The sequence below is a fragment of the Mauremys mutica genome, chromosome 5 (assembly GCF_020497125.1).
Source record: "Mauremys mutica isolate MM-2020 ecotype Southern chromosome 5, ASM2049712v1, whole genome shotgun sequence".
NCBI lineage: Eukaryota > Metazoa > Chordata > Testudines > Geoemydidae > Mauremys > Mauremys mutica.
Window position 1 is genome coordinate 3,726,058 of NC_059076.1, and position 13,342 is coordinate 3,739,399.

Genomic DNA, 13,342 nt, shown 5'->3' on the forward strand with positions numbered 1-13,342 from the left:
CAACCAGGGGAGACAGTCAGTCTGGAAGTCATTGGGCTTGCGGTTGATCATCACCCTCAGCCAGTGTAGGGGAAGCTCTGAGCTGGGCTGTGGGAAGTGAGGGGTGTGTAGGGCAGGGGGGCAATGCTGGTTTCTGTCTAAACTGCCCTAATGTGATACAGCGGAAACCGAAAGCAAGTGGGAGACCCTCTGATAGCACTGGGAGCTGAGAAACAGGAAGCTGCTCTCGGGGATTTCTCTTATGCTGAACGGCTCAGGTTTCGTTGTCCGACCGCAAAGAGGCAGGCAACGACCAGCAAAGATCCAACTATCAAGCTCTTTATTGTAGGCATGCAATACAATAAAGAACTGCCCATCTCACTCCATACAGAACCAGCCCCTCCCTCTGCAGATGCAAACTGTTTTTATTAGCTAATCTGAGGCATCATAGCCACTTCCTCTCGTCATCACTATACTTTTCCAGCATACAAAGGAGGAACAAAGAACAACTGTTATGTTTTGATAAGCTTCATGGTTAGTACAAAAAAGATACAAGTTGCTTCAAAAAGCATCTGCAAGCATTTTCCCCAGCCTCTGCAAGCATTCTCTTATCTAGCAAGGTCAAACAGTCAGCAACCAAGCGCCTGACTGTTTCAGCTAGTATATTTTTTTCAGTAGGCCTTTGCTGTTTGCTAAGCAGAACAGGCCATCAAGGCAAACTCATCACTGCCTTGGGGCTCAGCCCCTGTGAACACCCCCCCCCCCCCAAGTGGGGTGAGCGTCCCTGACGGTGGAGTCTCCCATTAGCCTGGCTCCCAGATCAGAGAGACCGGTCCAGGGCACTATCCAAAGCCCACCAACACTAATGGCCATAGTGTGTGTACTGCAGCACTGGGAAAACGTCACAGGCCTCAAAGCCTTGGTCTCCTTCCCCCCACCCCCTCTCCAGGAGACTAACCAAAAATAGTTCCCAGAAATGTTGTAAACAGCTGAGTTACTTGTAAAAGCAAAGAAAATACAGGGGTTGGGTCATTGTTATCCCCCTGTGCTTAGAGCAGGACTCCTGGGTTCTATCCTGTGCTCTGGGAGAGAAGTGGCATTTAGTGGGTTAGAGCAGGGGGCTGGGAGCCAGGACTCCTGGGTTCTATCCCTATATTTGCTGCTCCCCTGGCAAATCACTGTCCTCTCTTTGTGCCTCTCTCCCCAGCCACACACTGGGAGTAACGATGCTGAAGAAGTGCCAGGGATGATGGGGGTATCACTCACCGCAAAGGGAAGGGCTAAGTTCATAAAGTGCTGAAGTCCCTCCTGTTGCCGGCTCAAAGAGCCCGAGGCGGAGCAACAGCAGGGTTCGTTGCCCGGTGTGCGTCGCACTAATTATCACACCAGGGTGGAGAAGCAAAACCAGGTTTATTTGAGCCCAAAGAAAGGTGCCAGGGAGAAAAGCATTCTCAAATCCTGCACCCCGATACAAGCGGTTTTCCTCTCTTTATACAGAACTTCAGTTAAGCATTCCCATTACCCCCACACTCCTCCTCTCCCCCCACCTTTCATTCCCATGCAGCAAATACACTTTGCAATAGCAATCACATGAAGCAGTTAAGTCATACTTGGCAAAAAACCACCTTAGCTTGTTAGCAACTTTTCTGTGATCAGTTATCTGTACTTTCCCACCGTGGGGGCTACGTTCTCATGCATATAACTTTAATTACAGCACCTGCTTTCCGCCTATCTTATTTAATATTGGCTACATCTAGTATCCAGCAACCTTGCCACTGCCAGTAATTAGCACATAACACAAAAGGTTACAAAAGTTTAGTAAGGCTAACAAAAGCACTTTACATAAAGGTACTTTGGGTCACATAGGCCCAAAGTCACAACTTTGGTTTACTCAGGCCTAGTGGCACCAACACTCCTGTGACAGACAAGTTACCAGCAGTGCCGGGAAGGTCTCAGGCCTGGGTGTTGGGGAGGTCAGAGTAGATGAGCGAAGGGCGCCAGGGGCGCACGGGCAGTGTGTGTATGGGGGGGGCTGAGAGCCACTGACCCGAACTGGGACCCCCGTGTGCGATGAGACCCACTTCTGGGGGTGGGAGCCCCCCTGGTTCCAGCCCCATGACCTGTGCAGTCCGGCTGGCCTCAGAGCCCCTCTCACAATGACATCGCTACAGCAGGGGCACCACGCGCAGAGCAGCACTGGGCTGCTCGTTAATTGCTGCTCATCACAGCCCCGGGGCCAAGTTCTCCGCGGCGCCAAACCCCCCCCCGCCTCAGACTTTCGCTTCCCCTTCGCCCCCGCCCGCCCGGCCGGTTCTGCCCAGCGACCGGTGACGCAGGCGAGTCCGTGCGTCGCTATTGGTGGGATGTTCCCCTCTCAGCCAATCCCCGCGGCGCAGAGGTGCCGCGGCCGGTAGCTGGGGCTCGGGCGCTGGCAGCGCGCAGCGAAGTTCCCGGGGCCGGGAGCGGCCGAGAGCGGGTCCATGGGCCGAGTCCTGCCGCGCTGCGGGGCGGCGCTGGGCCTGGCGCTGCGCCTGCTGCTGCTGGGGGCTGTAGCCCTGCGGGGGGGCCACTCCCGTGAGTATCGGGGGGAGACCCCGGGCCGGGGGGGGCAGTCGAGCCGGGGGGTACGGGGAGGGGGGAGCGGGGGGCCGGGGGGGCAGCCGGGCCGGGGGGAGCGGGGAGGGGGGAGCTGCGTGCCGGGGGGGGCAGCCGGGCCGGGGGGGGCGGGGAGGGGGGAGCTGGGTGCCGGGGGGGGCCGCCGGGCTGGGGGGTGCAGGGAGGGGGGAGCTGGGTGTCGGGGGGGGGGCAGCCGGGCCGGGGGGGCGGGGGGGGGGGGGAGGGGGGGCTGGGTGCCGGGGGGGGCAGCCGGGCCGGGGGGGTGCAGGGAGGGGGGAGCTGGGTGCCGGGGGGGCAGCCGGGCCGGGGGGGTGCAGGGAGGGGGGAGCTGGGTGTCGGGGGGGCAGCCGGGCCGGGGGGGTGCGGGGAGGGGGGAGCTGGGTGCTGGGGGGGGCAGCCGGGCCGGGGGGGGCGGGGAGGGGGGAGCTGGGTGTCGGGGGGGGGGCAGCCGGGCCGGGGGTGCGGGGAGGGGGGAGCTGGGTGTCGGGGGGGCAGTTCTGGGCTCTGCGTTCAGAGGTGTCGGGATAACCACCCCGCGCCCCCCCCAGCACTGAGCGGTCACTGACAGGGAGCAGTGACGTTGCTATAGTGACTGGGGGGGTCCCGGCCCCCCTGTGCCAGGGGCGCTGCTGGGACAATGTGTGTGTGTGGGGGGGAGGGGCTGAGCGCCGCTGACCCGAACTGTGACCCCGTCAGCTAATGCCAACCGCCCCCAGCCAGGGGGTGCGGCACCGTTAGGACCAGCACCCATGGGTGCTGCACACGCTGGCAAGCCCGTGGCAGCCCTGTGAGGCGCTCAGGCTGCGGGGAAATCCCCGGTTCCAGGCGCTGCCCAGGCTGTTCCATTCCCAGCGTCTCAGGGCAGTGCGGGGTTTTCAGACCCAATTCCTGTGTGCAGAGCTCAGGCTGCTGGTTAGCGAGAGGGAGTAAATTAACACTCCTCCCCCCCCCATAGACCAGGGTTAAATGGAGGGAAAAGGCCTCTTGGATCTCTGACCTTTAATGGCTCCCAGAAGGTTCTTCAGGGTGGGTTTCACCCCAGTGCCTGGAACTCCTGAGTGTGGCTTGTCCTTGGCTAAGGACGGTAGTGGAAGCAGGTCCTTAGAGGTGTCAGCCTAGGGAGGGGATGTTAACCCCCCTCCCTGTCTCTGGCAGCGTGTTGGTGCCCCAGGATGGGGGGAGAGTTTGGAGCCCCTGGATCTGTGCATTAATGAGGTCTTAGTCTGCACGTGAGCTCCTGTTGCAGAGCACAGAACAGCTACTGTGTTTGTGCTCTTAGGATCTCCTGTAATTTGGATAAAGAGCTTCTGGATCCCAACAGGGTGGGGTGAGGAGAGGGGAAGGCACATCCTGCTCTTCCTAGCATAGATTTGAATCTTCCTTGTTCCCCATGAGGCTGCAGGTCAGACCCTGGGGAGCGCAGCAGCCTGTATTGAGCTGGGTGAGGCTGCAGGGTGGGTTTGGGGGTTGTTTGAAGTGGTTTAAAGCTGTCATAACTATAAAGGGAAGAGTAACAACCCTCCTGTATACAATACTATAAAATCTCTCCTGGCCAGAGACACCAAAATCCTTTTACCTGTAAAGGGTGAAGAAGCTCAGGAAACCTGGCTGACACCTGACCCAAAGGACCAATAAGGGGACAAGATACTTTCAAATCTTGGTGTGGGGAGGCTTTTGTTTGTGCTCTTTGTTTTTGGGGGTTGTTAGCTCTTGGGACTAAGAGGGAGGGGACATCAATCCATGTTCTCCAAATCTTTCTGAACAAGTTTCTCATATTTCAAACTTGTAACTAACAGCCAGGCAAGGCGTATTAGTTTATCTCTGTTTTTCTCAACTTGAGAATGTTCCTTTGCTAGAGGGAGGTATCCCTGTTTTGCTGCAACTTTGAACCTAAGGCTAGAGGGGGTTCCTCTGGGCTCTTTGAATCTAAAAAAAAAATAAAATAAAGGGAGATATACCAATCTCCTAGAACTGGAAGGGACCTTGAAAGGTCATCTAGTCCAGCCCCCTGCCTTCACTAGCAGGACCAATTTTTGCCCCAGATCCCTAAGTAGCCTCCTCAAGGATTGAACTCACAACCTTGGGTTTAGCAGGCCAATGCTCAAACCACTGAGCTATCCGTCCCCCCAGTAATCTGATTACTCTGTAAAGTTATTTTCCATCCTGATTTTACAGAGATGATTTTTACCTTTTCTTTATAATAAAACCCTTCTTTTAAGAACCTGACTGATTTTCCCATTGTCCAGAGATCCAGGGGCTTGGGTCTTTGAACACTTTTGTAACCAATTGGTTAGGATATTATTCTCAAACCTCCCCAGGAAAGGGGGTGTAAGGGCTTGGGGGGATATTTTGGGGGAAGAGGAACTCCAAGTGGTCCTTTCCCTGTTTCTTGTTAAATCACATGGTGGTGGCAGTGTACCAGGTTTTAACCTAAACTGGTAGGAATAAGCTTAGGGGGCTTTCATGCGGGTCCCCACATCTGTACCCTAGAGTTCAGCGTGGGGAAGGAACCTTGACAAAGGTGCATTGGTGCCCTTGTGTCACCTCAGTAACAGGCTTGGTTTGACATAACCAGGATTAGGCCCCAGTGTAGCCTGGCCCTACGGGGTCTTAGAATCATAGAAGAAAGGGGTTGGAAGAGGGGAAAAGGACACTGCCCAACTTACTTGGGGGTGGGTCTTTTTGCTCCTGGTTTATGTTTAGGAACCTAATTACGGTGTTTTCCCAAATTAATTTATTCAAAGTTTTTGCTACACTCCGACTCTGTGTTTGCGAGAGAGGAAGCATTGCCTCTTAGAGGCACCAGGGAGGTGGTATGTAATTGTCCCAGGTCACTGTGTGGGGGCTCGAGCCTGTTTTGTGTTGTATTGTTGAAAAGGAACCGCTAGATACTGAACCCAGCCCTTGTTGCTGCTGGCTCCACCTGGCAGAAGGGTTACACTTAGATTCCTCATGACACAGAGATTGGGCAAGTCCCATCTCTGATAACTCAAGTGATCAGAACATCATCACTCTAACTCCAGGCGCCTCACAGTGAACTACAATGTGGGGGAGGGGTAGCTCAGTGGTTTGAGCATTGGCCTGCTAAACCCAGGGTTGTGAGTTTAATCCTTGAGGGGGCTACTTAGGCATCTGGGGCAAAAATTGGTCCTGCTAGTGAAGGCAGGGGCTGGACTCGATGACCTTTGAAGGTCCCTTCCAGTTCTAGGAGATTGGTATATCTCCAGTTATTACCTACAGTAGATTCTCCTTTGGGGGCTCTGCCAATCTTTGGGTCCCAGCCCTTCCCCTGATCCTGACTCTTCTCTTCCTACCCCTAGAAAGCCTCAGCAAAGCCTGTCTCTCTAGTGTTGCTGGCTGTGGGTGTCTCCCGCTCTGGACTCTCTCCAATGTATTTTCATCCTTTCTGTAGTGGGGGGAACCAGTACTCCAGATCTGGCCTCACCAATGTCAAATAGAGGGGAATAATCACTTCCCTCAATCTGCTGGCTGTGCTCCTACTAATACAGCCCACTATGCCATTAGCCTTCTTGGCAACAAGAACACACTGCAGACTCATATCCAGCTTCTCGTCCACTGTAACCCCTAGGTCCTTTTCTGCAGAACTGCTGCTTAGCCACTCAGTCCCTAGTCTGTAGCAGTGCATGGGATTCTTCCGTCCTAAGTGCAGGACTCTGCACTTGTCCTTGTTGAACCTCATCAGATTTCTTTTGGCCCAATCCTCCAGTTTGCCTAGGTCACTCTAGACCCTATCCCTATCCTCCAGCATATCTACCTCTCTCCCTAGTTTAGTGTCATCTGTGAACTTTCTGAGGGTGCAATCCATCCCATCATCCAGATCATTAATGAAGATGTTGAAGAAAAGCAGCCCCAGGATTGACCCCTGGGGCACTCCGCTTGATATCGGCTGCCAACTAGACATTGAGCCATTGATCACTGCCCGTTGAACCCAACAATCTAGCCAGATTTTTATCCACCTTATAGTCCATTCATCCAATCCATATGTCTTTAACTTGCTGGCAAGAATACTGTGGGAGACTGAATCACAAGCTTTGCTAAAGTCAAGGTATATTATGTGCACCGCTTTCCCCATATCCAGAGAGACCGTTATCTCATCACAGAAGGCAATCAGGTTAGTCAGGCATGACTTGCCCTTGGTGAATCCATGTTGATGGTTCCTGATCACCTTTCTCTCCTCCATGTGCTTCAGAATGGATTCTTTGAGGATCTGGTCCATGATTTTTCCAGGGACTGAGGTGAGGCTGACCGGTCTGTAGTTCCCCATATTCTTCTTCGTCCCTTTTTAAAAGATGGGCACTATATTTGCATTTTTCCAGTCATCCGGCACCTCCCCTGATGGCCTTGAGTTTTCAAAGATAATGGCCAATGGCTCTGCACTCACATCAGCCGACTCTCTCGGATGCATTAGACCCAGATGCATGGACTTTTGCATGTCCAGCTTTCTAAATAGTCCTTAACCTGGTCTTTCACCACTGAGATCTGCTCACTTCCTCCCCATACTGTGCTGCCTAGTGCAGCAGTCTGGGAGCTGACCTAGTCTGTGAAAACCAAGACAAAAAAAGCATTGAGTACTTCAGCTTTTTATTCATCATCTGTCACTAGGTTGCCTCCCCCATTCAGAAAGGGTCTCAAACTTTCCCTGACCACCTTCTTGTTGCTAACATACCTGTAGAAACCCTTCTTGTTACCCTTCACATCCCTTGCTAGCTGCAACTGCTATTGTGCTTTGGCCTTTCTGAATACGCCCCTGCATGCTCGAGCAGTATTGTTATACTTCTCCCTAGTCATCTGCCCAAGTTTCCACTTCTTGTAAGCTTCCTTTTTGTATTTAAGCTCATCAGAGATTTCTCTGTTAAGCCAAACTGGTCGCCTGCCATATTTGCTGTTCTTTCTGCACATCGGGATGGTTTGTTCCTGTGCCCTCAGTATGTCTTCAAAATACAGCCAGCTCTCCTGGACTCCTTTCCCCCTCATATTAACCTCCCAGGGGATCCTGCCCATCAGTTCCATAAGGGAGTCAGTTTGCTTCTCTGAAGTCCAGGGTCTGTATTCTGCTGCTCTCCTTTCTTCCTTTTGTCAGGATCCTGAACTTGACCATCTCATGGTCACTGCTGCTCAGGTTGCCACCCACTTCTATTTCCCCTACCAATTCTTCCTTGTTGGTGAGCAGGTCAAGAGGAGCACACCCCTGGGTTGTCTGTGCCCTGCTGTATTGCTCTCCCAGCACATGTCAAGGTGCTTGAAGTCCCCCGTGAGAACCTGGAACCTTGTTGGTTGTCTGAAGAAGGTCTCATCTACCTCGTCCTCCTGGTCTGATGGTCTATAGCAGATGCCCACCGTGACATCACCCTTATTGCTCTCTCCTCTAAACTTAACCTAAAGATTCTCAACGGGTTTTCCATTAGAGCAATGGTCCCCAATCTTTTTCATCTGGTGGGTGCCAGACGACGAGCCACAGAGGACCGTGGTGGCGGATGAGCATCTGCCGAAATGCCACTGCCACTGACATCCAGAGGCGTCGCCGCCGAAATGCCGACAAATTTCAGCCACATTTCGGCGGATGCTCGTCCACCAGGCAGTACACGGGCACGCTTAGATGCCCCGGCGGGCGCCGTGGCGGGCACCGCGTTGGGGACCCCTGCATTAGAGAATGGAAAGTTACAGCAAAGTTCATCTGGGTCTGTTCAGAACCCAAAACTTTCTCTTTTGTCCCAGTCCAGAAACTTCTCCTCCCTCCAACAACCCACACTTAGCTCCAAGGGGCCCCTCCTTAGTCTTCTATTCTTGTTCCTGCCAAACATTGTCACCTGGCCTCATCCTCAGCTCTTTGTTTCCCAGCTGGTCACAGCTGGCTGGCTTCCTGCACAGGATGGGTCATCATGGTAATTAGTTGCAAGGTGCCAAGTGTCTGAGCAGTTGTCTTCTGGGACTCCCCATCAACATGGAGCCCAGACCCCAGATAGTGAAGCATCAGTCACACCTGGATCTTTGCAGAGCCGTTAATCTTTTTCCCCACCTTATTAACCATGCAGCTCATAGGGGAAACTGAGGCACACACAGTATTCATTATAAAACATGGGGAGAGATGACCGATGGGTGATGCGGAGAGAGACCTGGTGATGGTCAGAGAAGGGGAATCAGCACCAGAGAGCTCAGAGAACAGGACTTGCTGAACACAAGTCCAGTGCATGGCCCTTTTGGAGAGTGGGGGAGGTGACCCAGGGCTGCTGGGTGAATGCAGAGGGGAGGGTGAGGAGATGGGGAGCAGGGGATCGGATGGGCCATTGACTTGGAAGCTGAAGTTACCAAGGATGAGTGTGGAAGGGAGAGCCAGGTGTGTGTAACTCCCCTGAGCAGTGTCTGGTGTCAGTGAGACGCTCACCAGAGCAAAGGGATCTGGGGTTCAGTCTCCACCGCACCAGGCCCTTTGTCTGGGAGCCGTCGCCCTTCCTTCCCCCCCCCGCTTTGGCCCTGATCCTGCCTGTGGATGTGTGGGGTGAACCCGACTGTAGGGACGGGTGATCAGCCTGTGAGCTCCATGGGGCAGGACCCATGCAGTGACTGGCACAACAGGGAACCTAGGTGCATCCACAGGGTGAATAAGGTAAGTCCAAAGCAGACTGCGAAGAGTTACAAAGGGATCTCGCAAAACTGGGTGACTGAGCAACAAAATGGCCGGTGAAATTCAGTGTGGATAAATGCAAAGTAATGCACATTGGAAAACATAATCCTAACTATACGTATCAAATGATGGGGTCTAAATTAGCTGTTACCACTCAAGAAAGATCTTGGAGTCATTGTGGATAGTTCTCTGAAAACATCCTCTCAATGTGCAGCGGCAGCAAAAAAGTGAACAGAACACTGGGAATCATTAGGAAAGGGATAGATAATAAGAAAATATCATCTTGCCTCTATGTAAATCCATGGGATGCCCATGTCATGGATACTGTGTGCAGATGTGATCACCGTATCAGAAAAAAGGATCTGATGGAACTGGAAAAGGTACAGAAAAGGACAACAAAGATGATATGGGGTATAGAAAAGCGCCCAGAGGAGGAGAGATTAATAAGACTGGAACTTTTCAGCTTGGAAAAGAGACGACTAAGGGGACTATGATTGAGATCTATAAGGTCATGACTGATGTGAAGAAAGTGAATAAGGATGTGTTGTTTACCCCTTTCATATAACACAAGAACTAGGGGTCACCAGATGAAATGAATAGGCAGCAGGTTTAAAACAAATAAAAGGAAGTATTTCTTCACACAATGCACAGTCAACCTGTGGAACTTCTTGCCTGAGAATATTGTGAAGGCCAAGAGTATAACAGGGTTCAAAAAAGAATTATGTAAATTCATGGAGGATAGGACCATCCATGGCTATTAGCCAGGATGAGCAGGGATGGTGTCCCTAGCCTCTCCTTTGCCAGAAGCTGGGAATGGGCGACGGGGGATGGATCACTTGACGATTCCTGTCTCTTCATTCCCTCTGGGGCACCTGGCACTGGCCACTGTCGGTAGGCAGGATACTGGGCTAGATGGACCTTTGGTCTGACCCAGTAGGGCCATTCTTATGTTCTTAATAAATTATGGTAAATTGTGTGCACAGCTGGGGCCCTGGCTCCCACTTGCAGTTCGGACACGTTCCCCCTGCCCCCCTTGTACTCCTAGCTTCAGCTCCTGCATTTCCTACAGCCCGAGCCCTTCTCCTGCCCCCCCCCTCCCCCATAACATCCCCCTCCATCTCTACCCTTCCTCCTGGGGCCCCTTTCCTTCTGTACACTCCTTCAGCCCCCGTACCCCAATACACTCTCCCGTTTTGTCCCCTACTCCTCACACGCTGCAGCCCCCCTCTCTTCTCCCCCTCACGCCCCCCTCCTCCTACCCCAACCCCTCTTTCTGCCCGGCCAGGCTGTTCTGTGGGCCATTCCGCAGGTCTCCCTCCCACAGGAGCGCTCCTGAGGGCCAGGGCCGCCTCTCATGTATTGCCAGGGGCTCCCTGGCAAGGTTGGGGCAGGTCTGACCTTCCTTCCCCCAATCTTGCCTCCTCAGGCCTGCACTCCAGGCGCATATTCCACACGGTGGTGTCGGAGCCCGGCCCAGGACTGCCCTGGTACAGGTTTGTCGCCTACATGGACGATCAGGTCGTCTTCGACTACAGCAGCGGGATGCAGAGGGTGGAGCCCCGCACAGTGTGGATGGCGCAGAATGAGGGCCCGGAGTTCTGGGACCATCAGATCTTTTGGGCACGGCGCTGGGAGGCCTGGTTCAGAGCGAGTCTGAACACCCTGCGTGAGCTCTACAACCGGACCGAGGGTGAGTGTGGGACATGGCCTGACCTAGGGCCACAGGACACAGGGACGGAGCGGGGGATGGTGGTATCAGTGTGAGTGGGGGGAGGGGATGGAGGGGACAGAGGGGCCCGCAGTGGCATTTTCTTGCAGGAGTCAGTGTCAACATGGGGGACAGAATGACATGGGGGGCGGAGGGCTGCAGGATGGAGGGTACATGCGAATGACATTTTTGACACCTTTCAAAATGGGACTGTCATGCTGTTCCCTCACCAAAAATGGGACTGTCATGCTGTTCCCTCACCAAAACATCCCAGATTTCTGCTCCCAGTTCCACTTGGAGCTGCCTCTGCTGCCCTCCGGGGACCCCCTGCCCCTCGTGTGTAGTTGTTTCCCAGGCAGAGGCAGAGGTGCGAAAGCCAGAAGTTCCCATCAGATCCAGCTAGTCCGGCCTCCTGGTCACCCAGGCGAGAGAATCGCACCCAGTGATTCCTGCACGGAGGGGTTTCTTCCTCCCAGCTTCGACAGTGATGCTGTCAGACCCTATAGGTAGAGCAGGGCTCTGAGATGTCTTGTCTCGTCTCAATTCCCAGACACCGAGTGATGGGGAATCCCAATATTGACAGCCCCAAGTGTTCAGATATCACGAGTCAGGCCCCCAAAATCCTGAGTTTGGCTTAAATATCGTGAATATTTTGGGAATAATATTGGAACTTATTTTTATTTTCCCTCTGGTTTGAGACTTTAGGGGACAAAGCCTGCACTGGAGAGCTGCTGTTCCATCCCCACTAGCCCCTCCTGCCCTCCTCCCCCCATTACCCCCTGCTCCTCACAGTCCTGGGGCTGCCAGCTCGCCGGAGACTGTCCTGAGTCCTGTATCTTGGCCAACAGTGTTCCCCTCTCTAGCTGTGTCTGCCCCCAACACGCATGTGAGGGAATTTGGGGTCTGGTCCCTCTGAGACCTCATCAGTGCCCCCACCCTGCTCATCCCTGTGGAGTGCAGTAAGGAGGAGAAGAGGGGTGGGTGGGGAGGCCTGACTCACTCCACTCCTCTCGGGCGCCTGGCTTGGGTTCTCTGCGTGTTCTGTGACCAGCCTCCCCGCACCTCTCCAGATTCTCAGTGATTCTCTCTTTACTCCATCCCTTTTCCCCACAGTTGTTTTCTCACTTTTTGACTTTAGTTGATTGGTATAAATAGTTAGTTGGACTCTCGTAGCAGAGATTCTTCTGCTCCTGAAACTGGGCATGTCTCTGTCTCTAGGCTTCAAACCCGGAGCCTCCTGTGGCAAGCCCATGCCTTTGAGCGACCTGCACTTTAGCAATGTCTAGAATGCTTGGGTGAGACTCCTGTTGTGGATCTCTGTCAGCTCTGCCACCAGTTCAGTGCACATATGAAAAAGGACAGGGAGGCCAGGATGAAGTCCCTCTGGGTGGAAGCGGCGCTCAGACCTGCTTCAGAGCCGAGCCAGTCAAACTTGGCACCATGTACCTCAGTGTTGGTATGAAGAGCTCCTCCAGAGAGAGTCCATACGGGACTCCCGGCACCGTTCCCCATGCCCAGTGCCAAGAAAGAAACATAAGAAGCAGCTGTCTGAGAGGTTCCCCATCTCTACGAATGGACAGTCATGGGGAGTGCAGGCGAGTGCGACCTGTGTCTGGCCACTCCTCTGCCCCTGCGCCGCAGGCGATACCATTCACAGGCTCTGTTGAGTCCAGTACCAGACCAGCCGCCGGTATCAGAGGGGCAGTGAGGCACCAGCAGGGTTAAGGTGCCATCCAGCCCGGAGGCATTTGTGGTGGCCAGGGACTTGCTCGCGTGTTCACTACCACCATTGCTGGCAGTGCAACAGTTGGTGCCAGCAGTGTGGGCAAGCAGAAGGGAGCATGTTGCCCTGAGCTGCCGTTTGGTACCAGGCCCCTTGCTCTCTGCTTATGTCGAAGCAGGCTTCCCCATCTCGGCACCGATCCCTGGATCCACAGCACCGTCCCCTGGAGCTGACGGGTACCACACTCCCCTCGTCCCCAAAAGATGACTCATCATCCAAGTTGGAGTTTGAATCTTGCACCCAGCCCAGGGACTGATACTAGTACCTCACCAATCAGCCCTATGCGATGGTGGATCCCAGGTTGGGGGTTCCTCCGAGCACCTGCCCAAGAGAAGGATTCCTCTGTCACACCGAACAGCAGCTGATCCCGATTACGATACCAAGCCAGCCACCGACTCTCAGAACCTGGAGCTATGGGATCCGGTTGGTGCAGAAGGAGAGGAGGAAGTTCCCATGCTGGTGCAGGCTGCTACCCTCCCCCCATCCCCGAAGAGGCAGGGATGGGTGTTTCCCCTCCCCAGGACACTCCAGGGCTCACCAGGAGTTATGGAAGAAGGTGACTTCGACTATAGGGCTGAAAGTGGAGGTAGTTAAAAAGTCCTTCATCAGCCTG

General features: G+C 54.0%; 1 protein-coding gene across 1 annotated transcript in view; it reads left to right on the plus strand.

The window, feature by feature from the left end:
- The first annotated feature begins 2,396 nt into the window (after nt 1–2,396).
- The window catches only part of LOC123371945 (class I histocompatibility antigen, F10 alpha chain-like), a 32,675-nt gene continuing 21,729 nt past the window's right edge, over nt 2,397–13,342 (plus strand). Inside the window, exons 1-2 of the mRNA XM_045019860.1 lie at nt 2,397–2,553; nt 10,665–10,928. Of these exons, the coding sequence (XP_044875795.1) occupies nt 2,460–2,553; nt 10,665–10,928 (358 nt within the window). The 5' untranslated portion in view covers nt 2,397–2,459. The remainder of the gene's footprint in view (nt 2,554–10,664; nt 10,929–13,342) is intronic.